The sequence below is a fragment of the Lissotriton helveticus genome, chromosome 7 (genome assembly GCF_964261635.1).
Source record: "Lissotriton helveticus chromosome 7, aLisHel1.1, whole genome shotgun sequence".
Lineage (NCBI taxonomy): Eukaryota > Metazoa > Chordata > Amphibia > Caudata > Salamandridae > Lissotriton > Lissotriton helveticus.
In genome coordinates, this window is record NC_136068.1 from 463,703,560 (window position 1) to 463,727,345 (window position 23,786).

The window sequence follows — 23,786 nt, forward strand, 5'->3', positions numbered from 1 at the left end:
AGGTGTTGCGCTGGGAACAGGATGAGGGCCTGAGGCAGAGCAGCGCTGAAGAGGGGTTTATGATTCAGGGCAGGTGCAAGCAGGGGGTTGGTCAGCGTGCAGGCTTGGTGAGGGCGAAGGGCGATGTCAGAGGTCAGCGGCATGCAAAAGGGTTTGTTCTGCTCAGGGCATCTTAAAATGGCGGGTGCGCCTGACAAAAGTGTGGCATCAGGGGAAGAGGCAAGATGGCGCAGATAATGTTCACCAAACCGTACTAATTTTCAACAGTGGTAAAGGTTTATTCTTTACGTTATTTAATCACATTATATAGTGATGGGGCACTTCGCACAATGCACATGGCATGCAGTGTTTTAATTAAATAGCTTGATCATTTACAGAAGCACTGCATAAACCAATGGAAAGTATTCATGGCCCTTGTGGATCTCATATTTCATACCATGCCTACTGGAGTTGTACTGTAAACATTCTGTTTAATCAGACTTCAATTAGTTCCTGTATGTGCATGCATTTGTAAAATCGACTCAATCTACTTGCCCCAGTGGTGTGTGCTCGTATATTATTGTCATGCAAAACCACTTGCGGTCTCAATATACAGCAAGCAGCCTTTATAACGAATTATATGATCATACAAGGCAACAAAATCAAGACTCAGTGGCTAGGCACGGACATTGTCTCCATTAGTCTATGGTCAGGTATTCTTCCGCGGACTGTGATTAGGGTTGCAGACCAGTCGCGACTTTATTTCTACTGAATTTTACAAATGTGGACCATTTCACCATTTATTCCCTTGGGAGATAGACACTTCCCTCCAGAAACACGGCTCCCCCTCCTTCTCCCCTCACTATGGTTTTGTCTGCACTGTATTTTACGTAAACAGTTACTGGTCTCTTCTCTGTAACTGCAGTCCTAGGGGTGTTACCCTCCTCTCCGCACTGCCACAAATCCAATACGCGCGCGCACACTGTGGCTCAAGTGGGCTTGGAGTCTCAACTGCCCCCCACCAACAATTTCTCTTGTGATCTGTGCACGACTAGGACAAGAGGGCGTTTCAGGATACTTTTACCATCTCGGCGTTTGAGACAGAAAAACAAACTTCAAGCTGCCTGCCTCGGACTACCTCACCCTAAAATTCAAGCTTCGAGCTTTCAAGTTAATCGTGCTTTACTCAAACACAACAGCAGCAGAATGCAATCCAAGTACTTTGTAAATTTATTTATAGACATTGCATACAAAAGTGCAGGAAAACACACAGATAAGATTAAAAGACGCAAAATAAGGATTTTTCCCATTCAACAGAGCCTCCTTTAAAGGGTTTTAGGCCTCAGGAGACGGGAAGTTTCCCCACAGCTAGGAATTCTCCTGTCAGTCATACAGCACTCCCAACGGGAAGGCAGGAAATACAGGTGTAGGATGGGCCAACGCAGGCTTAAAGGCCAGGCCTCATAGCACCCCAGTCAGGAAGAGCCTAGAACTGCAGTGCCAAGAGCTTCTCCACAACCGCAGCTTTTAGTGTCAAGTCCAACATTCCCTCTTGACAAGTGCCTATGCGGTTCCCGTTAGATCCTCAACCCACCTTATGCACACTTGTACCGAAGACAGTCCTGGCACTTTGGGGGGAATGGTTAAAATAGTCCGGTAAACTGCAACTCACACGTGTTCCGGGAGATTGAATTAAAGGAGCAACTTGAACCAGAAACTTTTGCCACAACACATAAAAACACAACGCCACAACCCCTTGTACAGAGAAATGCGGGGAGCGGAAAACGTCCTTCACAATAAAATGACAGATTTAAGAAGATAGTACATCTGATCGGGTAGTAAAACGGGTTCCTTCAAACAATGCTGTCAAGGGAGGGGAGTAGGAGATATTCCGGCAGCTTGCTACCACGTGACCGACCACCTGTAACAAAGTCAAATAGATCAAAGCAGACTTGCACAGCTTAGTCTTTAACAATTTGATTGTTTCTGAACAAAAACCTAGCCTCGGCTCTGTGCATTCTCACCAACCCCCAACAAGAATGAACTACTAAACATGGTTTTAATGACATCTGCATAACTGCCCAGTTGCCCAGTATGCCAGGTGTGACACTTTCAGTCTTGGATTTTGGGTTTCCGAGCCAACTGCTCTTTGAATCTGTTTTCTTTTTAAATCACATTCTTCCAATGATAACAGCAACACTGCAAGACGTAGATTGGAAAGAGCTGTCGGTTAAGAAGTCAGCTGAAGGTGTCACTTGTGATACTGGGCCATTTGGTAACTATTCTTTTGGGTTGTAATTTAAACAACGGGGTGTAAACCCAATTTGTCATCTGGCCCACAATGCCCAGAAGGTTCATCACTACACGGTCAACGGTTCCCATTTACGTCAGAAACGCAAACATGCAATGTTTGCCCCATAAGCAGCTCACACATAAAGAGCTTCTATTTTCTGCTTCCGACACAGATGATGGTCACAGATTGCGGCATATGGAACTTGGCTGAGAAGAAAACAATGCAGGTAGAAATTGTTCGGTTGATGACGGTACCTACATACACCTAGGGAAAAGGAGAGGTCCACCTCAGCGATACCTTGGTGTGACAGAATCCGCAGGCTCACCAGCCCAGTCAACAGATTCACGTGTGACTGAGGATCACTTCATGTACACCAAGAAGAGGGGCCTCTAATGAACCCAGGCAAGGCACGGATGCTTTTCAGTGGCATCTGAAGCAACAAGCAGAAATTTTCAATAAATCAATGGAGGGGGGAGGTCACTCTGTATCAGTGATACTGCAGAAAGACAGGCCTGGGAGCCGTTCCCGAGTCTGGGTGGGGGACATAACTAGAGAAGAGTGCGGACTGCTGCTTTGTGGGAAACCAGAATACAGCTTTTCCCTAGCCCCACTGGTACCAAGGCCACTTGCCAAGTCTTGAGAGTACAGCCTGGCCAGATCGTAGAAGACTTGAAGCAGAGCTAGCCACTGCTGTCATCGCTGATGAGGCCTTTAAGGTTACCCCAGTCCATGATTCTTCGTTTTCTGGGCGGTTCGTCGTCTTCAGAATCTGAGCCCACATACCGCTTGTGCTCTTGGGGTGGGGTCTTGGAAGGTGTTTGGTTCGGGTCCCAAGCGTTCCTGCGTCGAGGTCGGCCTAGAATGGTTTTTAAAAAAAGGAAGAAAAAAACAATTCAGATTACATTTGAACAGCACTGATAACCCACCTGAAGGTAGGATCGTACAAATGGCAAAAAGCCTACCTACAAATTATGATAATATAACTTGGCCAGTGGGATCTGGCTACAACAAGGTCAGTGGAAAAATAACGTAGGCATCTATTTTCCCCAGAGCAGTCCTACCTTCAGTTTAAGCAGCACACTGATAGACTAAAAACCTTCGTCATTCATTTATTCCCAAAGTTACTTCTTAGTTCCTTACAATTACCTTCTGTTTCCTACACCTGCCATTTCAATTCAATTCTTTTATTAATATTTGGATCTGTAATGAGGTGTACCGTAAGACAAAGCAGAATATACTAAATGATGGGCACAATTATATCAGAATAATAATACTACAATTATATATTTTAATCCTTTACCACCATTAAATAAATCAAGTTAAATACATACGTAATTTGTTAGTCTAAAACATCCATAGATGGACAATACATAAAAGGTTACAATTTTGTGCAAATAGACCAGACAACCTGGCAGCAAAAATGTATGTGCAAATTATTCTTAAGGAAAATAAAAACAATAACAGTTGTTGCAAAATCTTCTTAAGCCTCAAAGTTTATGGACATGCTAAAAACTGTTACTATGGGTCATGATAGTAAATAGGCATTAATGCATAATTTCATTAGTAAATCCAATACTTAAAAGGACACAATTTTACATAAAAAATCCAGTCCCCCATAGCAGCAAAAGTTTTGTGCAAAAGTTTTCCGAAATAGATAAAAGCACTGGCAGCCGTAGAATAAGCCTGCAAGTAACAGCCATGTAGTTTTCTTCCTCTTGTATAGTAATATACTAAGAGGTTAAAACAGATTAAAAAACTAATCGAAAAATATTAATATTTGAATGCATTGTATTTCATTCTTTGGGTTAAAGATAAACTCGTGTGCTGATGCTACGGTTTTAATATTATTCTATATGAACATTGGCAGAAGCAACCGAAGACGATCTGGTAACATGGCTTGGCAAACAAACAGAACCTGAGTAAGGTTCTGAATCCCCGAATTAAACATATTGCAGTATTATGCTGTCCTCGCAGGGGTATATCAAATTGCTAAATCATTTAACGGGAGTAAATTCATACGACATAAAATCAACAAGCAAAGAATACCATGTTCTACTTTCCAGGCTAAATACTTCTGGGCAACTCTTGAGTTACTTGATGCAGATATTATTTCCAAAGTTTTCTTCATCCTACAATACTTGAGATCGCTCTGGAAACTAATGATACAACTAGTACTTTTTATTTAAAAAAAAAAAAATTCTGAGTGGAAGGGAGGACACAAGTTCCCGTTGTGCGTCAAAATAGTTTAATGCCAAGAGTAAAGTCACAAGAGAAGGAATATTCATCTGCTTTTGCACCAAAAAATTCCAGATTCGAAAAACCCTTTGTGTTCGATTTGCTATTCTTCAGGTGATAGCCCCACCAAATCACTCTAGCTAATCCTTGGACAAATGAGCTTATCAGATCAAATTCTAATCGAATAGCTGGAGTTGGGACCAATGTATTAAAATTACATAATTTACGCAAGATTTGGCTATCTATCTTATCAAGAAAGCTCAATTTTCCCATTTTGATAGATTCAATACCATATAGGAGTGTTGGACAGACTTTTACTTTAAAAACAGATATCATATGCCAAAAATGCCTTCGACCCATTATATTATAAAATGCACATAGCCCATTTGCATGTGAGGCATCTTTGCAAGAACAGTGTTCAATGTGGGATTTGTCCTTAGTGTTACCAGCTATTAACTTGACCAAGTAGAGATAAGAATCTACAAACTGAAGTTTCTCTAAGCTAATTTTCTAAACAAAGTTGCTATTCTTTCTGCTCTTCCTATCTGTTAAATCAGGATTTTACTCTTAGCAAACTTTATCTTCTGATATTGTACTGCTATATATTCCTGAAGTGACAGTTTCTTATTCAACCCAATGGGAGTTAAATCCATAATTACAATATTGTCAGCGTACATCAGACAGAGAAATGACGGCCACCTATCTTCAGTGCATCACTCACCCGAGGAGCAAAGCATTTGGGAAATCTGCTACGTACAAAGAGAAGAGTAGTGCGGCTAACAAACAGCCTTGCTTCAAGCCATTTTTGGTTGGAATCATGTAGGATAGACCTAATAGCACCTGGCACCATGTATGCAAGTGTAAAGCTATAATAAGAGATAAAAGGGGGGCAGGCACTCCTATTTTTTGTAATTTGTTCCAGAGCGTTGGTCAGTCTCCCTTATCAAAGGCCACTGAAAAATCTATAAATGCCACAGATACATCTGACCCTCAGATTAAAGTGTGCTGCTCCTCAATCAGTTTGAACATACATATATTATCCAAAAGTGCAATTTTTTTTAACGAAATCTTGCTTGTTCAATGGGAAGAATGTTCTCTTCACAGCCCAATCAGTAAGATGATCTAAAATACTGTGTGTAAATACTTGCCCTACTGCGTCTAGTAAAGCTATTTGCCGTTAGTTACACGGAAGGTGTCTATGCCCCTTTTTAGGTCGAGCCTGGAGTAAGCAGCGCAAAAGCGCTGTCACCAGCGATCTCTATTGTTAGGGACATGCCTTGGAAGTGGGACAGGAGAAGGGCACGTGCAGAGCTTTCGCGATTTCAGCAGGTGTACGCGCACGTACAGCCACGCGGCGTGCCCATCTCCTGTCCCCCTCCCATCCTCGCAAGCCTCACGAAGTTTCATTTTCAATACATAGTGAGACAGTGGCACACAGGGAACAGAAACAGCTTTTAAACACACTGCAATGACACTGCACTGCCGTGCCCCTTCTCTGTTTATCGTATGGCAGTGCCGTCACTCACCCTCCTTGGTCGTCTCCCGGTAGCTCTTCAAGGGCGGGCAGGCACGCTCCTCCTCCATGCAGCATGGCGTTCAGGGACTTGTTTATTGTAGTCCATGCGCATGCGTCTAACGTAAGAAACGCAGGGCTGCTCCCCAAACGCAGAAGCCCACTTGGAAAACCCGGTCTGGACTCCGCAGAGTTTGTAAAGCGGCTGAGAGGAGCGGTAGGTATTCAGTGGTGTTCTCTTGTTTCTAAACCTGGAAAGAGATGCTTGTAACATGTGGAGCCTGGGCCTGACGTTTTTGTTTAATTATATTTTTTGTGAGCGGGTGTTTCCCTTACTCGCTGAGGCGTCTCCCACAATGGCCTTAAAAATTCCTGGTCGTGTTGATTATTTATATGGCGCAGTCACGAGCATTTACTGAAAATGGAAGTTGTTTTCAAATAAGGTATAGTTAGTAGCTGCCACGCAAAACTCCCTTGAAGACAACCCTTCAGCAGCAATAGCTCTGGTCGAGCAGGCGTTTCAAAAATGTGTTTTATGGCTTTTTATTGTTAATAATCCACCTCTTCATTAGGTCGCAAGCCAACTCTGCATTAACGTTAGAAGTTTACAGTTGCAGTGGGCACTGTAATAAGTAATCTAACCTTTCCACAGCACATTTCTCCTTCGTATTAATTTTAATCAGAATTTGTGACGAGCTTTGTGGAGTCGATCTTGCAGAGTACTACTAGATAAAAACAGTCAATTCTAATTAGAATCATGTCATTCCTGTGTTCTATACAGATAATTCTGATGTCCTTTCACCTTGGATTCTCATCAGTAGTATAAATGCATACTACTGAAAAAGCTCGGTATGATGTTCATTTTTTATTTGCATACAAGTCATCACTAAATTCCGCAGCTGGTTTTGGTGAAGAAAATGTTATGTTGCTGTATTATTTGCGTTTGTTTCTGAGTCTTTCAATGAACAGGATATGGGCAATGTGCAGAACATTAAAAACGTAAACGCATTTAGGGTAATATGAAGAGAAAGCAATGAAGGTTTTACTGAATTGAGAGATGGCCACAATTAAAGAGCATCGTTATGTGTATAATGGGTGTAAAAATGTATGTCTCCTTTCAGGTGCCCAGTACATCAGGCAAGCCCAGTAGCTCAGCAGAGACTCTGGCTCCTGCCCTTCTCACAGAGGATGACCAACCGCATGTGGAGAGCCCACCTTGCCTGCCCAGCATCTCTGTGCCTTCAGTACATCTTCTTGCGTGATGAAGTAGGCGCCATGTTTGAGAGGCTACTAGCCTTTCACAAAAAAATATGGCCAAGATGCACAGGAAGAGTTCTCTGTTTGCATTGGTGTCTTTTTTTCCCTGACAGGGCAACCGCGAGTTTTTGTCTGAGAGAAATATAAATAGTATTAAAAAAAGGTTTAAGGAGAGTGGAAGAATTTGTGCTTTATGTGCAGTTATATAATTCCAACCAATGAACGAACATTTAATTATTCCAATAGAAAGAAAAATAGGTGAAACAAAACGTAACTACAGATGTTTCCGTCAAAAATACATTTTGGTAAGGTGAGTTCTATTACATAGTGTTAATGCAGGCCGTCCAGCAATCCCTTTTCTTCTCTTTCCCTGTGCGCTTCCCTTCATTCATGTGTCTGTGTGTGTTCTCTGAGATGGTATATGTCTGCATCTATATTGTCTATGTTTTATGTGTCTCTGTGGACATGGTAGCGTTTAGTCATTTGGTCTGCATGCATGGTTGGCTGCTTGTCTGTTGTGTATTGACTTGACTGCCTGCAAAATATTGTGTGTGTCCACATGCTGTGAGCTGGTTTTTAGGTCTCGGGACCTATAAGCTGCGAAGCAGCTTCCGGTCCGGAGATTTAATGTCAGTTAGTAGGGCAGCTTAGACCCGCCTCTCAGCTCCGTTCGCTTCCATTGGCTGGCTTCCTAAACAGAGGCCAGCCATTGGAAGAGAAGTGAGTCACTCCCGTCTTTTTCGGATTTGGGGGCGTAAGTTTTGCTGTTCTTTAGCTCGTGACGTCGCCCGTCACTCAGGACAGCAAAACACGCCCCCAAATCCGAAAAATTTCAGAAGCTTTGAGGCAGCCATTGTTGCCCAGCCGGCGCCGAGTAAGGTGATGCTGCCGCTTTCCACCCACACTAGAGCCGCTTCCTCTGCTCGGACGCGGACACGGGCAGTCCGGTAAGTTTTCTCTTTTTAAAAAAAATGTATTTTTTAACCCCCGCGCCAGTCCCGTCCTCCCCCCGCGTGTCCCGTCCCCCTGCGCGAGTCTTGTTTAAATACTTTTTAAAAATATGTTGATAGCGCACAGAGCGCTTTATTTTGGGAAGCCGGTGCCCACCCGGCGAGATTTCCCTTATCGCCGCCGGCCCGCGACCAGGAAGTCAGGCAGGCCGGGGCAGGACAACCGGAACCGGAAGTAGGAGGGCGGGAGCCTACCCCGCCTCCCACCGAAGACTCGCGGACGGTTTAAGCACCGGAGCAAGCAGGAGCTTACCCTGCGCCCGGTGCCCTCGCCTGGAGAGGGAAAGGGAGCGTGTTGGTTCCCCCGCGGGGCTCCCCCGAGGAAGAGAGCCCCGCCCGCCGCCATTGCCAGCACCCGGTCCCAGGAGCAGGACCGGGGGAGGAGGAGGATGCCGCCTGCACCGAGGAACCTCCGCCTGAGAGTCCGGTGAGTGTGCACGGGCAGGGGGAGGCTCAGGCTGCATTCTGTTCGAGCTCAGAGGCTCTTGGGGGACAAAGCTGCTTCGAGTGCCCAGGAGGGGGGCTCCATCGAAGAGGCAGCATTTGGTTGTTGAAGGAGCCCAGAGAGGCTCAGGGGCCCAATTGTCATTTCGAGTCCCCCGGGAGGGACTCCAAAGCTTGTGACGGTCCAGAGAGGCTCATCTCCGGGGTGTCTGCGGGACCCTGAGCGGATCTGTCTCCTCTGGCACCTCTAGCGCTATATGAGGCGAGGCGGCACCCAGCTTTCGCTAATACTGCTCTCTTCTCTGCCCAGCAGTCCTATCTGCCCCTACTTCTCGTTTTCCTCATTCTCTCCTTCGTTACCTCTTTTCTTCATTTCCCCATGTTTCATCTTCTGCCCGCTTCTTGCATTTCCTCCCTCTATCTCTTTTCGTTCCGTTCCTACTTGTCCCCCTCTTCCTTCCCTCTCCCCTTCTTTCTCTCCCTTCCTTCTACTTTACTGTATTTCTCTTCCTTCCCCTCTCTCTCTGAATATTCCTGTTCTTTGTTATCTTCACCAGACACAGCTGAGACACAAGCGGTCCTGTGTCTTGCTGGATTCAGCCATTCATCCTTCTGAGGCCAATAGAATCAGCATACTGGGCTGGCTGATAGAGTGGCACATTGCCAGCCCATCCACCATTCCTTGTTACGTAATTATTTTGTAGACTACTTTCTTGAATCGTAATCTACTTGTATCGGGGATGGAGTTACCATTCCGTTTGTTAGCCCCGGTGTGGATTAGGACCAATGAAATTTTTCTGACGCCACAGCACGTGGTACGCCTTGTTTATGTAGTAATAGACGCCTCTAGATCTTACACCCGGTCTACGTCACTTCCGCCGTAAACAGACTTGGCTCTGCGTGGAACAAGGAAGAGAAAGAAGGTTGTTGTACAACAGTCTGGCTGTGTAACGGTGGCTTACCTGAGTAGCAGGTACTGTGCGAATGTGAGCGATGCGCCTAGTCTATGACCCCGCTTGGTGTGATTTTTTATTTCTCTCCAAATTCAAGATCATTGGGCATGTCTGAGACGGGAGTATAATGCCCCTCTGGGCTAGCGGGGGAATACTGCTTTGCCTTTTCAAAAGGACGGATCACGGGTTGCCCCTTATGCTTGCCTTTGCTACTCTTCAGGACATGCTACTGTTAAGAGAATATATCACTAAGCTTGGTGCAATGGAGGGAGGCAGGCTTCCAGCAGCTAGAACCCATTGGTGATAAGCTCCGATGGAATTTCAAAGGAGAATGTGAACGGAGAAAACCTTGCAGCATGATTTAATGTGATTATGAGTCGGAGTAAAACAGTATTTTTCTGAAGGAGCTGATTAGTACAACGTATTTAATGCTCCTCAGCCCTGTCAACCTCTGCCTAAAATGAACTTCTTGGCGGTCACGCTAAGCCAACGCCGGCGACTCCGCAACCAAAGTAAATATTCATATGATAACGGAAAAGATGGCACTAATCAGGTACCCCTAGCGATATTCTATTTGTGCTCGCTGGGCTTCTTCTAGGAGTCGCAGCCCTCTCTTGTCAGTTGTCGCTCCGTTGAGAACTTAATTTTATCACTTGTGTGCCTCCAGCAAACCGTTTCATTTTTTTGCACATTCCTTATTATATCATATCGTACTCTCTTTCTTTTCGAGGGGTACCTTCTGAGAAAACACCTCTGGTTTTCTAGGGATTTCCTAGCTGTGTGGGGTGTGAGATCTGTGTGGGGTGTGAGAGCTGTGTGGGGTGTGAGAGCTGTGTGGGGTGTGAGAGCTGTGTGGGCTGTGAGAGCTGTGTGGGCTGTGAGAGCTGTGTGGGCTGTGAGAGCTGTGTGGGCTGTGAGAGCTGTGAGAGCTGTGAGAGCTGTGTGGGCTGTGAGAGCTGTGTGGGCTGTGAGAGCTGTGTGTAGTCTGTGTGTGTGTGTAGTCTGTGTGTGTGTGTAGTCTGTGTGTGCGTGTAGTCTGTGTGTGCGTGTAGTCTGTGTGTGCGTGTAGTCTGTGTGTGCGTGTAGTCTGTGTGTGCGTGTAGTCTGTGTGTGCGTGTAGTCTGTGTGTGCGTGTAGTCTGTGTGTGCGTGTAGTCTGTGTGTGCGTGTAGTCTGTGTGTGTGTGTAGTCTGTGTGTGTGTGTAGTCTGTGTGTGTGTGTGTGTGTGTGTGTGTGTGTGTGTGTGTAGTCTGTGTGTGTGTAGTCTGTGTGGGTGGCTCTGTGTGGGCGTAAATGCTATAGGTCATGCATTTGCGAGCTATTAAGCTATTGGCATTGTAAATGAAAATGCCATTTATTTAACGATTAAACTATTGGCAATGTAAATGACAATGCCATTTATTTATGATTAAAAAAAAAAGTCATGGGCAATGCCAATAGCTCTACATTTAATAATGCCGAGACCATTGCATTGTAAATGCTTGTTCCATTTGTTCTCTGGGATTCATTTGGATGCGTCTACATCTTTGTCATTGTGGCAGATGTGCCTGCTTTGATTTTTGTTATCCTCTGGGTATGTCCGTTGTCATTTTAGGACCTGTGCTCCTAGAGCAAAATGCATAATATATGCTGTGTATAATGAGATGTGGAATACTTCACAGTAAAAATCAGCTAAGAGAATTTGGCAAATTGAGACAATTTAGAAAAGGTTTTGCAAGTGGTATACAATGGCAGGAGTACGTTGTCAAGACGTGTATTTGCTAAACAAAATAGTGTCCTCTGCACTTGACCTGGCACAAGCATACTGAAACATGGCTAGGCGCAACTAAGAGCCATAATCCAATTAAATTGGGCACTACAAACATTGCACACTGGTCGTGTTCCTTGGCAGGTTCTGAATATTTCATATCTATTTGAGTGAAACAATCTGACACAATGAACCATGGTGAAGAACGGATCCACATACACTTTATTAATTATAGAGCAGCTAGATGAAATACCATTCTCAGTAGCGGACACACCATCTATGACACAGCTCCTGCATAGAATAATTTCACTCCTCATTACAACCTTCAATTTCCATGACTGCCAAAAGTATTGGTTCTTGGGACGAAATAATTCATGATCAACTTTTACATCGGAGGTGGACACTCCCATTTTAGTACAAGTGTCTAAAGAAAGTCAAAGATGTTTTTGTAAGCACGCACATCTCTAGAAACCCCCTTGGGCATTTTGTGTGGTACTACTCAATATCTCGTCATGGCATTTGAAATAGATCGATGCCAGGAAAAGATGGCACTAATCAGGTACCCCTAGCGATATTCTATTTGTGCTCGCTGGGCTTCTTCTAGGAGTCGCAGCCCTCTCTTGTCAGTTGTCGCTCCGTTGAGAACTTAATTTTATCACTTGTGTGCCTCCAGCAAACCGTTTCATTTTTTTGCACATTCCTTATTATATCATATCGTACTCTCTTTCTTTTCGAGGGGTACCTTCTGAGAAAACACCTCTGGTTTTCTAGGGATTTCCTAGCTGTGTGGGGTGTGAGATCTGTGTGGGGTGTGAGAGCTGTGTGGGGTGTGAGAGCTGTGTGGGGTGTGAGAGCTGTGTGGGCTGTGAGAGCTGTGTGGGCTGTGAGAGCTGTGTGGGCTGTGAGAGCTGTGTGGGCTGTGAGAGCTGTGTGGGCTGTGTGGGCTGTGAGAGCTGTGTGTAGTCTGTGTGTGTGTGTAGTCTGTGTGTGGGTGTAGTCTGTGTGTGCGTGTAGTCTGTGTGTGCGTGTAGTCTGTGTGTGCGTGTAGTCTGTGTGTGCGTGTAGTGTGTGTGTGTGTGTGTGTGTAGTCTGTGTGGGTGGCTTTGTGTGTGTGGCTCTGTGTGGGCGTAAATGCTATAGGTCATGCATTTGCGAGCTATTAAGCTATTGGCATTGTAAATGAAAATGCCATTTATTTAACGATTAAACTATTGGCAATGTAAATGACAATGCCATTTATTTATGATTAAAAAAAAAAGTCATGGGCAATGCCAATAGCTCTACATTTAATAATGCCGAGACCATTGCATTGTAAATGCTTGTTCCATTTGTTCTCTGGGATTCATTTGGATGCGTCTACATCTTTGTCATTGTGGCAGATGTGCCTGCTTTGATTTTTGTTATCCTCTGGGTATGTCCGTTGTCATTTTAGGACCTGTGCTCCTAGAGCAAAATGCATAATATATGCTGTGTATAATGAGATGTGGAATACTTCACAGTAAAAATCAGCTAAGAGAATTTGGCAAATTGACTAAGACAATTTAGAAAAGGTTTTGCAAGTGGTATACAATGGCAGGAGTACGTTGTCAAGACGTGTATTTGCTAAACAAAATAGTGTCCTCTGCACTTGACCTGGCACAAGCATACTGAAACATGGCTAGGCGCAACTAAGAGCCATAATCCAATTAAATTGGGCACTACAAACATTGCACACTGGTCGTGTTCCTTGGCAGGTTCTGAATATTTCATATCTATTTGAGTGAAACAATCTGACACAATGAACCATGGTGAAGAACGGATCCACATACACTTTATTAATTATAGAGCAGCTAGATGAAATACCATTCTCAGTAGCGGACACACCATCTATGACACAGCTCCTGCATAGAATAATTTCACTCCTCATTACAACCTTCAATTTCCATGACTGCCAAAAGTATTGGTTCTTGGGACGAAATAATTCATGATCAACTTTTACATCGGAGGTGGACACTCCCATTTTAGTACAAGTGTCTAAAGAAAGTCAAAGATGTTTTTGTAAGCACGCACATCTCTAGAAACCCCCTTGGGCATTTTTTGTGGTACTACTCAATATCTCGTCATGGCATTTGAAATAGATCGATGCCAGGATTCGTGTGCTTCCTTTCAGGACTTCCACATTCAGTATTTAAATACAAAACACGTTGGCAAATAGGCCGTATTTAATTTTAGTGAACACTAGCTATAGTGAGATGACTGAAGGTGTGCCTTATTCGTGTTAGGTATCAAAAGAGAAAAAATGCTGTGGAATGACCTTCTGTCCCCACCTAGTCATATCACTGAAGGTGTCCTTCGGCCCGAAAACGTACATTTTGTCAAGACTATCAAGCTTGTTGTAGAACTCCTCCAAAAAGATGCAGGTTTAATGTCAGCTGCAGAGATTTTAGTTTGCAAACTGCTCACCCGTCTTTAAAAATACAGACATTGCTTAAGACACAATGTCCAACACCATTTGCTGACCTGGTGCAGTGAATTTTCAACGCATCCAGTACAATTGGTTTTGTGCATTTTTTCAAGAGCATCAGCTATGGTCTAGTAACTGGATGTAATACCTGTGTGTTCCTGAAACATGAGATTTTCTCATTTGATCTCAGATCAAGAAGTGATTCAATTTTGGCTGATTCATGACATAATACATGTACAGGAAACCAGCTGGTGCCTCATACTCAATCCAAGGTGCTGCAAGAAGAAAACAAGTTACTTACCTGTAACTTTGGTTCTCCAGTACTGGTAACTTTCATAGATTAACCATAGCTTGTATCATTCCCCGTCGTGGGAATGGGAGTCCCCGGTAAATAAAAAATACCATAGCAGTAGGTACAAAAAAAGAACAAGCATTTGCAATGCAATAGGTCACACATATGTGAGAGTTAAAGCTAATGGCATTGTAAATAACAATGCTTTTTATTCATGTTCTAAAAATCAACAAGTAAATAAAAGGCATTGTCATTTACAATACCAATAGCTCAAACTCTAGTAAATGCGAGACCTATTGCATTGCAAATGCTTGTGAAAGAGTGGAATTAAAATACTACTAGACCAGGAGAAGGGAGTCTTCCCCTGCTGATTGCAATAATTGAAAAGGGGTTTAAGATATGTAGCCCACAACAAAGGCTCTTTTTAATTCATTGACAAGGGAATTTTGTCAGGACCCATTGCCCCAGACAGTCTCATTCTCTTAATGAGTGCTACAATCTCACACCTCAAATGAGCACAGATAGGTTCTGGAAATCTAGGTGTTACGGTTATAAAAGAAGACGTCCAGACTGAATCAGAGTTGGCTGGATTAAGATATATAGAAGGTAAGATTTCCAGTCTTCTTTTATGGAAATTGGGATGGCTTTTAACCTAGACCGAGTGCTATCCGAGATTATTTCCCGAAACCTTTTAGTGTCATTCCTCGAGGCCGCCTCTTTTAATTGCACTCAGGTCTTGAGATCCTTCTTGAATTGAGTCAGCGCCTGGGATTGCCTGAGTTGAAGAGGCAGGGTGTTCCAGGTCTTGGCAGAGTTAGGAGAAGGATCTTCTGCCAGTTCTAGTCTTGTGGATTCGTGGGACGGTGGACAAGGCCAGTTGGGTGGAGCAGAGGTGTCTGGTGGGTACGTGGAATGAGAAACAGTGGTTCAGATATGCTGGTCCGGTGTTGTGGAGGGTTTTGTAGGTATGTGTGAGGAGCTTGAGAGGGATTCTTTTGTCGACTGGGAGCCAGTGGAGTTCTCAAAGGTGTTCAGTGATGAGGCAGCGGCGAGGGATGCTGAGGACAAGTCTGGCTGCACCATTTTGAACGTTCTGTAGTTTCCTGAGGATTTTCTGGGTGACGCCGGCGTAGGGTGCGATGTCGTAGTGGAGTCTGCGGCTGATGAGTGTGTGGATATTTCTGGATTCAGTGGGGATCCATCTGAATGTCTTTCGAAGCAGGCGAAGAGTGTGGAAGCATGATGAGGATACAGCATTGTACCGGTGGTTAATTGTAAGAGTGGAGTCCAGTAAGATGCTGAGGTTATGTGTGTGGTCTTTGGCAGTGGGGGTGAGTTCCTAATACCGCAGGCCACCAGGAATCATCCCAAGCTGAGAGGGTGGGTCCCAGGATGAGGACTTCAGTCTTGTCCGAGTTGAGTTTGAGGCAACTGTCTTTCATCCAGGTGGCAAAGACCTTCATACCGCTCTGGAAGTTTTTTCTGGCTGCTGTGGGTTTGATGGTGAGGGAGAGGATCAGCTGGGTGTCGTCGGCGTAGGAGACTATGTTGAGTCAGTGGTTCTGGACGATGGCTGCGGGTGGGGCCATGTCGACATTGAAGAGGGTGGGGCACTCTGTAGCTGATCTCTGTGGGTTCTGAGAGGAACAGAGGTAGACTGAATCCCTGTGTTCGACCGGTGAGGAAGGAGTGGATCCAGTCCAGGGCCTTGTAGCGGATGCCAGCGTCATTGAGGCTCGTGATTAGGGTGCGGTGGGAGACTGTGTCGGAGGCGGCCGAGAGGTCCAGAAGGATGAGGCCTACAGTTTCGCCCCAGTCAAGGAGGGAGCGAATGTCATCGGTAGCGGCGGGGAGTGCAGTCTTGGTGCTGTGGTTGCTTCGGAAGCCGGACTGGCAGATGTCCAGGACCGGGTTTTCTAAGATGAACTCAGAGTTGGGCGAGAATGGCCTTCTCTTTGACCTTGGCTGCGAAGAGGAGCACGGAGATGGGTCTGAAGGTCTTGAGGTCTGTCGGGTAGGCAGATGGCTTCTTCAGCAGGGGGTTGATCTCGGCGTGTCTCAAGTCATCGGGAAAGGTGGCGATGTCGATGGAGCAGTTGATGGTACGGAGAAGCTCGGGGGCGATGGAGGTGGCTGCTCTATGGAAAATGTGCTGCGGGCATGGATCTGCATGGGCTCCGGAGTGGATGGTCTTCATGGTCTTGAGTGTGTCATCTGTACTGAGCACGGTCCAGTTGAGCATGATCTATTGGGGTGCAGTGTGGTTGAGTGCAGTGTTGTCAGGAATGATGGAAGGGTCTTGGGTGTCAAAGCTGTCGTAGATCTGCCTGATCTTGTGGTAGAAGAGGGTGCAGAGTTTATTGCAGAGTTTTTGGGAAAGTGGGAAGTCTGTGGTCTCGCTGTTGGGCCTAGCAAACTCCTTGACGATGGCAAAGAGTTCTTTGCTGATGTGTGCATTGGGGTTGAGTCTTTGTTTTCTTTGTGGTTTTGAGGAGGAGATGGTGTGCTGTGACGGCTGCTTTGAAGGTTGCATAGGTTTCCCGGGTTTTGTTGTTCCATCTCTTCTTGAGTCGTCCACATGTGCGTCTGGAATCACAGAGTGCGGGAGTGAACCAGCTGGCCTTGGGGTGTTGCTTGCCATCTCGAGGGGTGCCAAAGTGATCCATCGGTGGAGGTAGCATGCTCAGGTATTAACATCGGCGGTGTGGTAGTGCTGAGGGAGGTGGTGAGATGTTCTTCGGTGATCTTGTTCCAGCTACAGCGGGGGAACGGTGGTGTATGGTGGGTTTGGTAAAGGCGAAATGCATACACTGGTGGTCGGTCCAGAGCAGTTTGGTGATGTGGCTGTAGGTGATGTTTTCATTGGCGAGAAGACGGGGTCAAGCACATGTCTTGCTGCCTGGGTTGGTTAGGTGACTAGCTTCGAGTCCTACGCTGGCGAGGTTCTTCAGAAGAGATTCAGTGTTCTGGTCATCGGGGCTGTCTAGGTGAAAGCTGAGGCCGCCGAGTAGGATGTAATCGGTGGATGAGTGCACCTGGTGTGGGCTGAAGTCAACGATGCGTCGGTAAAGGGCGGGCAGTAGCCAGGTGGTCTGTAGACAAGGGTGCCATGGAGAGTGGTGTTAGGGTTGGTCGAAAGTGGAGGTGCTCCATGGTTATTGTTGGGTAGTCCGCATGGGTGGTCAGGTGGAGGGTGTATTGTGGACAATGGTGATTCCTCCTCCTGGTCCGTCGGTGCGGTCCTTGCAGGTGATTTTGTGGCCGTGGGGGATGTTAGTGCCTATGTCCGTTCCAGAGCTAGGGTTTGTTCAGTTTTCTGCGAGGAAGGCGATGTCGGGAGAGACGAAGTCCAGGAGAATCCAGATTTCTGTGGTGCGTTTGTGGAGGGAGCACGTGTTGAGGAGGATGCAGCTGATCCGGTCGGGTACGCTGTTGGTCGGCTGGGCAGCAGGAGTGCAGAGGTGGGCGAGCGTGCAACTGCAGTTCCAGCAGGAGAAAGGTCCTTGGGTGTCCTCTGGTGACGCGAGGTGGCTGGCGGCGTGACACCAGTTGTTGATGGCGAGGAGGGTGCTGGCGTCGTTTCGGTGATAGGTTTGAGGACCAGGGTCCGTGGCAGTGGGCATGTTCCAGGCGCAGATGGGCTTGCCTTTGGCACGCACGGCTGCCTTTAAGTAGTGTGCGGGGGGGGAAGGGACGGGAGGGACGGGGGGTGAGAAGGGCTGGACAGCTGGGAGGCGGAAAACGCAGGTAGTCGGAAAGTGCACTGGTGGCAGTGATGCTCTACCACTAGACCACCAGGGATGAGGTGCAGGTGGATGCCTGTCAGTGGAGGAGGGCCTCAAATCACTGACCCCAGGGTCAAATGATCAGCAGCAGGGAGCTCGGGGGCAGCAGCTAACAGGTGGAGCTGCGCAAGGAAGGGAGCAGTCCACTGAAAGGTCTACTGAAAAATACACCCACCTAAAATGAGTCCTAGGCAATATGGCTATGCCTCCTTTTGCATGTCCTCTGTTCACAGGGAATGCATGGCGGCTTAACACAGTATATTCTTCCATAGACTAGTTCTTTACAATCCAATATTCTTGAATACATACTATATCGGCTTTCTGCTCGTTCGGAAATAGCGATTCATTTTTATTAGAGTATAAGCCGTCTGGGAATAATTTCTAGGAATAATTCCTAAACCATAGGCCCATAGAGGTATATGCATTGAGAGCCCCCCTACCACCCAGCTCCATTTCCTGTCCATCTCATCCATATTTTGAATTTGTTTGTTCTCTCTCTGTAAACAAAGAAAAGTTCCTACCACCTTTTCCAAAAGAGACCTACATTATACTTTCTTCCTCCAAGTGAGGGAATTCTGAAGAAAAGAGGCCAGAATGGCAGTTGGCCTGGCCATTAAAACCATTAAAATTGCGTGAAATATGTGTTAAAGGTCTCTCTTTCTATGAAACAACATCAATACCACAACATCCCAATGTATCACTGTAAAAAGTTAGAACATAAAGGTTTTTTGGTGAAGGCAAAGAGTCTCTTGTATTTGCTTCAACTTGTCCTTCTTCCCCCTCTGTGGCAGTTGGGATGGGATTGAAGGTCAAATTTGAATTGAAGCGCAATCTCTTTGTTCTTATTTTATTTATTCTATGGAGCTTTTTTCCCTTTGCCATTTTCTGCATGTGGACACATTGTTACTGTTGATCTGACTATCCTCTACTACAGATGGTTCGACTGTTACATCCTTTCTTTTTTGGAAGATGGGGAAGACATTCTTTACCTTACTCACTTTTGTTTTGACTCATGAAACATTTCTATTTCTGCCTCAACTTTTCCAGTGGGCATTTCAGACTTATACTCCATAGCAGCCACTTTATTTAATCCTGCCTCTCTTTTCGAAAAGAAGGTGGAAATAACATTAAAACCTTTTAAGGTATTTATCAGTATCTACTTATTTATTAGAAGATTAGCTTTGGTTTTTTTGCAAGCTCTTGTAAAAAACAATTTCACTGGACGAAGCTTCTTGGTAGTCATACCTCAACCACTGTATCACTGGCCTTTGACCCAGCAGGGTGCTGTTTCTTCAGGCTGCCTCCTGGATAGAATTACCAAAGGCCCATTTCAACCAACTAATAATGCTATCGGAAGCGGAGGGGAAGGATTAGTTACTTACCTGTAATCCCAGTTCTCATCCAGGGTATACTCATCAAAGTCATAATCTATGAATAATCCCCGCCCATGTGCGGGATCCCGGAGCATATAGAAAATACACACATACATATATATATATATATATACACATACATATATATAAATAAATATATATATATATATATATATATATATATATATATATATATATATATACACACACACATATACATATACATACATACATACATATATATGCATATGTGAAAACATACATGCAGCCTAAAATGTTCCCAACATGGCAAAAATGCCGAAATTACATAGGTTTGCATTGTAGTACCGATACTTTCCTAACCCATAAGGAAAAGAGGAAGCACTAAACAGTTGTCATACAACAATGCTTTATTGCCATAAAGAACACTTGTAAATGCAGGCGTTTGCCTGTAGGCTGCAGAAGTGTACTAAGAAACAAAGAAACAAAGAAAAAACGGACACATTGCCTTTAAGGCATTAGAGCAGGGGTACCGTGCCTTTAAAACCTGCAGGAGACCCCTTGCTCGCATGATGTACTACAGGTGGCAGTTAGGTCAGTTCTTTTTGATGGTGTATAGACACATGAGTAGACAAGCAATCAATATACAATAACTCCAAAATGCTCGTCCGGGGAGGTGGGTGGATTGCTTAGGACTTTAACGAGTATACCCCTGGATAAGAACTAGGATCACAGGTAAGTAACTAATCCTTCTCATCCAGGGGATACTCATCAATAGTCATAATCTATGAATAGAGTAGCAAGCCCATACCCAAAGTCTCGCGGACGAGCAACAGAGTACACAGAACATGAAGTAACAGCACATTCAAACTGCAATTATGCAAACAAATTTCTTAAAAAAGCCTGCCCAACCTGGGCATCGGACTGGGCATCTGAATCTAGGAAGTAATGGTGTGTAAAGGTATGTACTGAGTGCCATGTAGCCGCCTTACAGATTTCAGATAGAGGAATGTTGCGAAGGAGAGCTGTGGTAGAAGCTTTCCCTCTAGTAGAGTGTGCTCTTGGTCTGCCTTGTAAGGTCTTGTTAGCTAACTGGTAGGATAAAGCTATACAAGAGACGATCCATCTAGAAATAGATCTTTTGGAAGCAGGTAGACCGGTATTTGTAGAACCATAGTTGACAAAAAGCCCGTCAGACTTCTTAAATGGAAGGGTTTTTGCAAGTTAAAAACTTCAATAGCCTCCGGAGATCTGGAGAACGTAAAGATCTTTCCAGGGGAGTGGTTGGCTGAGAAAAGAAAGTGGGCAGTGTAATAATCTGATTAATGTGGAAATCAGAGACCACCTTAGGGAGGAAACTCGGATGTGTCCGTAGCACCACTCTATTGGCATGGAAGACAGTGAAAGGCTCCTTGCAGCACAGCGGCTGAATCTCACTCACCCTGCGGGCTGAAGTGATGCCTACTAAGAACGGAGCCTTCCAGGTCAGATGTTGCATAAATGCCTTATGAATAGGCTCGAAAGGAGCACTCATCAACTTGGTGAGGACAATATTAAGCTCCCAGGGCGGAGAAGGGGACCTCACTGGCGAAAAAACTTTCTTGAGCCCCTCTAGAAAATCTTTCACCACTGGCATTCTAAAGAATGAGGTCAGGGTAGGAGACTTTTTATAGGATGTGATAGCAGCTAGATGGACCCTGATGGAGGGGTACTTCAGGCTTGATCTCGCCAAGTGCAGTAAGTATGAGAGGATCACTTGCTCCCGAACTTGGATCGGATCAAGAGCACTGTCCTTACACATAGGTAAAATCTCTTCCACTTGAAAGCATAAGACTTTCTGGTGGAGAGTCTCTTTGCTTCTCTAAGGATGTTCATATAGTCAGCGGATAGGTCTAAATGTCCGTACTGGATGACCTCAGGAGCCATGCAGTCAATCATAGAGATGGGAGGTTGGGATGAAATACTCTCCCCTTGTTCTTTGTCAGCAAGTCCGGGCGGCAGGGCAGCCTCCGGTGTGGAACCTCTGACAGCTGTAGGAGATCCGGTACCACCACTGGCGAGGCCACTCTGATGCTATCAGGATCATTCTGGTGTTGGTCTTGTAAAACTTCTGTATGACCGCCGGGATCAGAGGGAGTGGAGGAAAAGCATACAGCAACATATGTGACCAGCTGATCAAAAGTGCATTCCCCCGTGATCCCTGCTGGGGGAATCTGGACGCGAAGACGGGGCATTTTGTGTTTGCTGCATCTGCGAACAGATCGATGTCTGGCACTCCCCATTGCCGAAAAACGTCCTGAGCGACGTCGTCGTTGAGCACCCAGTCGAGCGCTTCTACGAAGTCTCTGCTAAGCCCGTCTGCCTGCATGTTCAGAGTCCCTGGAAGATGAACTGCTACGATGGTGAGACCCCTCGCCATCAGCCACTTCCATATGGTTAGGGCTTCCAAAGACAGGACTCGTGATCTGGTGCCCCCTTGTTTGTTCAGATAGAACATCATTGTTGTGTTGTCCGTCTGAATCTGAAGGTAGCTGGATTGAAGGGACGGGTACAAGGACTCCAAGAAGTTGATGTGATAACTTCTCTCTGTCTCGGACCAGAGACCTTGTACTTGAAGCTGGCCCATATGAGCTCCCCAGCCCAGCATTGAGGCATCTGTAACTACTGTCTGGGTCGGAGGTATCCGATGAAAAGGGACCCCTTGCAGAAGGTGAGAGTGTTTCATCCACCATTTGATGGAGTCCCTGGCAGCTTGATGAAGAGAGACCCGATCTTCCCAACGTCCTGACCTCTATGACCATTGATCTTCGAGGGACTGTTGTAGAGGCCGCATGTGAAGCCTTGCATTGGGCACAATGTAGATGCATGAGGCCATTGATCCCAGCAGTGAAGACACTTGCCTGGGTGTGGGGCGTGCATAGTCGAGAAGAGTGTGGCACTTGAGAAGCATTGATGACAACCTCTCCTTCGAAGGACACACGCTTGCCTTTGCGGAAATCAGGGAGGCGCCCAGATAGTGTATCTGTTGTGTGGGGTTGAGGACCGACTTTTTGTAGTTGACTTGCAACCCCAATGACTGCAGCAGATTGAGGCAGTAAGAGAGATGGCTCTGGAGTAGTGCAGGTGTGGCACGTTTCAGGAGCCAGTCGTCTAGGTAGGGATAGACTAAGATCTTCTGCCTCCGAAGGAAGGCAGCCACCACCGCCATGGTGGACGCGGTGGCTGCCCCAGACACGGAAAGGAAATAAAAAACCACCTCAGGGACCAGGAGGAAGAACGCAGGGGCAGCACAGCACACCTGCAGGACTGCACACAGTAGAAGCCGGTCGGAAGAGCAGCAGTGCACCGGGTCCGAGCCTGCGGACTGATTTAAATGCAGCCAATGTGCGGGGGCTCTCTTCACCGCTGGTGCCCTCTGACGCAACCACTGCCGACGGCCGCACCCTTCACCAGGCAGTTCGGCCGCTTCTCCCGCTCCACACGATTACCAGCTCGCTGCCGTACCGGCACAGTGTCAGGGCGGTTGCTCTTCCACTCTCTCTGGCTCCCGCGGCGGCAGCGCTGCCGTCAGTCCGCTTCACTCTGCTGATGGCCGTTTACCCAGCTCCAGCAGATCAGCTGGTTGTTGCTCGGCTCCTCCAACAGAGTCCAGAGATTGACAATGAAGGCAGGCACAGCAGCTGTCTGCGGGGTGCCGCCAACCTCTGGGTAGACCTCCATGGTCTCGGTGTGAGGGCCGGACTCGGGATTCCTCCCCAGCACTTGTACAGCGTCAAACGTTCACTCCAGCAGGACGGCCTTGATTAGCTAATACTCTAGCTATTGGCAAATAAAAATCCTATCCCTGCAGAAACACTACTACTACAGTCATGCTGTGCGACGCTTTTCTTTGAGATATGTAATACTTCCCTCCAACGGAATGGAACACCGAGATGGGGACGTGGGAAGTCATTGTCTCTTCTTCTGAGACAGCCAGAATCAAGGTGATATTGAGGTGATTTTGAGAACGTTGTTCTCTCAACTACTTTTTTTGGTGGTATCATGCCTTTGTTGGGTTTGTGGGTGAAGTTGCTAGCCTTGCGTTTACCACCCGAAAGGGTCCTGAGCCCTTGTGACTGATGAGACCGATATCTCCTATTTGAATCCTGGGATCTGAAAACGCTGTTTTTTCAGACTAACAACTTGTAACGTTAAAGGTCTCCACTTTCATTCTTTGCATTTCTTAGTGTGCGGAACAAAGAGGGCAGATCTTAAAAACTTAAGGTTTAACATTTTCTATTGTTCATCATTCATTAATAAGGCAAGACATAGATAAAAATATCTGCGGAGTATGGCATGTGCCAATATTTGATTGAGTTGATATCAGCGGAATCCAGAGGCACTGGTCACTTGGTTTGACTCCCGACAACCCTCAAACATCTTCCAGGAATTCCCTCCTTTTGAAGGTGCTCTGCATATATTTTCACAGGCACTCACAAAGCTCA

The 23,786-nt window shown here is 45.9% G+C and overlaps 1 protein-coding gene across 1 annotated transcript in view; it reads right to left on the reverse strand.

Moving 5' to 3' along the window:
- Positions 1-1,186: 1,186 nt before the first annotated feature.
- The window catches only part of HIRIP3 (HIRA interacting protein 3), a 175,686-nt gene continuing 153,086 nt past the window's right edge, over positions 1,187-23,786 (reverse strand). Inside the window, exon 7 of the mRNA XM_078652422.1 lies at positions 1,187-3,128. Coding sequence (XP_078508548.1) covers positions 2,953-3,128 — 176 coding nt within the window. The 3' untranslated portion in view covers positions 1,187-2,952. The remainder of the gene's footprint in view (positions 3,129-23,786) is intronic.